The sequence below is a fragment of the Piliocolobus tephrosceles genome, unplaced genomic scaffold (genome assembly GCF_002776525.5).
Source record: "Piliocolobus tephrosceles isolate RC106 unplaced genomic scaffold, ASM277652v3 unscaffolded_39361, whole genome shotgun sequence".
Lineage (NCBI taxonomy): Eukaryota > Metazoa > Chordata > Mammalia > Primates > Cercopithecidae > Piliocolobus > Piliocolobus tephrosceles.
Window position 1 is genome coordinate 1 of NW_022323600.1, and position 3536 is coordinate 3536.

General features: G+C 52.8%; 1 protein-coding gene across 1 annotated transcript; it reads left to right on the top strand.

The window, feature by feature from the left end:
• Positions 1-112: 112 nt before the first annotated feature.
• Positions 113-865, top strand: LOC113223171 (interferon lambda-3-like; the record flags this gene model as incomplete). Its single annotated transcript, XM_026452716.1, has 3 exons — positions 113-262; positions 368-451; positions 545-865. Coding segments are annotated over 3 exons (333 nt in total), but the record flags the coding sequence as incomplete, so codon positions are not given.
• Between the last annotated feature and the right edge of the window lie 2671 nt (positions 866-3536).

Sequence of the window (3536 nt, forward strand, 5' to 3'; positions counted from 1 at the left end):
TGGCTGTGCCCTCTCCCCTGTGCCTGTCACCTTCACTTGTTCCTCTCTACCCTCCTCCCCCACCCGTTCCCCTCACCTGCCCCCTCACCTGTTCTTTCTCACCTCTCCTCAGGTGAGGGAGCGCCCTGTGGCTTTGGAGGCTGAGCTGGCCCTGACGCTGAAGGTTCTGGAGGCCGCCGCTGACGCTGACTCGGCCCTGGTGGATGTCTTGGACCAGCCCCTTCACACCCTGCACCACATCCTAGCCCAGCTCCGGGCCTGTGTGAGTCCTCGGGGCCCGGGCACCCAGGTCTGTGGGCTCTGAGCAGCATCCTTCCCCTGTGGTGGCCCAGGCCCCGCCTCACACACGGCTCTCCTCTGCCCACAGATCCAGCCTCAGCCTACGGCAGGGCCCAGGCCCTGGGGCCGCCTCCACCACTGGCTACACCGGCTCCAGGAGGCCCCAAAAAAGGTGAGTGACCTGGGAAGAGAGGGACTGGGGTCTGGGGAGCCACTAGGAGCCCAGACCCTGGACAGCCCCTGACCCATCCCCTCCTCCCTACAGGAGTCCCCTGGCTGCCTCGAGGCCTCTGTCACCTTCAACCTCTTCCGCCTCCTCACGCGGGACCTGAAATGTGTCGCCAGCGGGGACCTGTGTGTTTGACTCTCCCACCAGTCATGCAATCTGAGATTTTATTTATCAATTAACCGCTTGTCTTAATTTATTGCCACCCAATCGCTATTTATGTATTTGTGTGTGTAAACCCAAGTCACCTCCAGGAAAATGTTTATTTTTCTACTTTTTATAACCTTTGTTGAAATAAACAATGAGGAAAAGACACCCATGACGTGGGACTGTGTGTGTGTGTGTTGGTGTGTATTTCCTTTGCGTTGCTGCCATAACAACGCTAAAAGTAGCATCTTTCAAAGACACACTTGATGAGCGGGGAGTCTACAGGTCAGAGGCTCACTGGCCCTGGCCGGTTTCTTTCCTGTGGGACTCACAGGCTGGAATCCAAGCATTGCTGCTGGGCTCTTCCTGGGGGCTCTGAAGAGAAACTCGTTCCAGGGTCAGTCACATTGTCGGCAGATCACTGTTCCTTGCTGCTGTAGGACTAAGGTTCCTGCCTCCTCCTGGCTGTGGGTCCATCCTGAGCTGACTCTGCTGAAAGGGACCTCCACTCCTCTCACTGGGCTAACCTCCACCCTCCCTGCAGTGGTCTATCTCGTGCTCCTACTATAGGGGCTGATTCGGGTCCTCCTGCAGCGGAGGGTCCTCTGACATCCTCCCGGGAGTTAATCTCCACTATCCTGTTATCAGCCATCCTCTAATCTCACCAGAGTGGTCTAACCTCCACCCCTTCTGCTGGGGGCTAACCTGTGCCCTTGCTCTCTAGGAAGAGTCACTCCTGCGGATGGACTGCAGGTGCCGCTCCCGCTGCTTCCCCAGGACCTGAGATCTGAGGCATAATACATACTTATTCTATCCCTCATGACAGTGGAAGACAGAATAATTTCACTGCCCTGAAAATTCACCGTCTTTCTCCATCTATGCCTCTCTGGCTCTCCGTGGTCCCCGCCCATGGGCTCTACCAACTCAGAGCCAGCAACTGTGCCTCAAACCTGTCTCATACTTGGAACCTCTCTGACCTCTCCTGCCACGTTTCTCTTGTGCTTCCAGCTAGAGAAAGTCTTCCACGTTTCAGGGCTCAAGTGATTAGATTGGCATCCAGGGTGATCTCCCCAGTGTCAGTCCACACGCCATTGTCGTATCTGAAAAGCGCCTTTGCTGAGTCACATAAGATACGCACAGGGTCCAGGGATGCGGTGCTGGGTGTTTTTGGGGTGGCATCTTCGGCCTCCTACAGTGTGTGTATGATTGTGCTTCTGATTGTGTGTCATTGGAGTTATGGATTGTGTGTGTGTCTGGTCTACCTGAGAGTGTGTGAGGGATCATTTAGAATGCATTGTGCTATAAGTAAAGTAACAGGAGCTAGAAATGCCTTGGTAATAAGAACTTTCATTAGCATCCATGGTGAGACCTCTAGAACAGCAGGTTCATTGAGGGCTGTGCTATCCACTGGGGTCCCCGGGCCACATGTCACTGTTGAGCACCTAGAATTTTTTTTTTTTTTTTTGAGACGGAGTCTTGCTCTGTCACCCAGACTGGAGTGCAGTGGCCGGATCTCAGCTCACTGCAAGCTCCGCCTCCCGGGTTTATGCCATTCTCCTGCCTCAGCCTCCGGAGTAGCTGGGACTACAGGCGCCCGCCACCTCGCCCGGCTAGTTTTTTGTATTTTTAGTAGAGACGGGGTTTCACCGTGTTAGCCAGGATGGTCTCGATCTCCTGACCTCGTGATCCGCCCGTCTCGGCCTCCCAAAGTGCTGGGATTACAGGCTTGAGCCACCGCGCCCGGCCGAGCACCTAGAATTTACGTGGTGCAACCTAATTTGTGCAGTGAGTCTAAAACAAACCCCAGAATTTGAAGATTTACTGTAGGAAAAAAAATAATGTAAAACAGCTGTATTATAATTTATATATTCATTAGATGTTGAAATGAGAGCACGCTGGATGTATTGGGTGAAATGAAACATCTTTAAAATTAATTTAGAGCCTGGATGTGATTGCTCAAGCCTGTAATCACAGCACTTTGGGTGGCTGAGTTGGGAGGATTACTTGAGCCCAGAACAGCCTGGGCCACATAGCAAGATCCTGCCACTATAAAAAAATTAAAGAATTGGCTGGGCGTGGTGGCACAAGCCCATAATCCCAACTACTGGTGGAAGCTGAGATGGGAGGATTGCTTGAGGTCAGGAGTTCATGACCAGCTTGAGCAACAGCAGGACCCTGTCTCTTGCACCATCACATCTCACTGCAGCCTCAAACTCCTGGGCTCAAGTGATTCTCTCTCTTCAGCACCATCCTCCACCTACCCCAGCCCCTCCTGGAACTGGAATTACAGGCTTGAGCCACTGGGTCCAGCCCATTCTCTTTCCAAGAAGCCCCTGAATCATATAAGCAAACATGAGGTCTCACTAACCCTGGATCGGCCCCCACAAATGAGGAGGACAACTTGGATCAGGGATCCCTGCTGAGTAGAGCTGGCTGAGCTGAGCTGCTGGAACAAAGAGTCCCCCAAATACAGTGACCGTGGATTACAAACCACAGAGTGTCATTCTCCACCAGCTCCTCCTCCCAAGGTGAGTGCTCCCCCTGGTAGGATGGCCCCACCCAGTCATCCAGGGGCCCTGGTTCCTGGCAGTTCTGTGCTCCACAGTCCCCAGGGCAGGGCTCCTTCACCATCTTTACCCACCGGACCTCACGGCAGCCTTGAAAAGCCTACGGACCCTTCTCAGAATGAAAGAACCCGCGCAGGACAAAGGAATCCAACTTTGATTGTAATACAGTGATCAAAATATTTTTTCACACTGTGACATAGCAATTCATGTGCTTCTTCATTAATGCATTAAGTAAAAAATCACCCGTGGCAGCTTTAATAACCACTGTGACTTGGAAGCAGAGATGAGCATAAATGATATTTCAAGGTGCCTGCTGG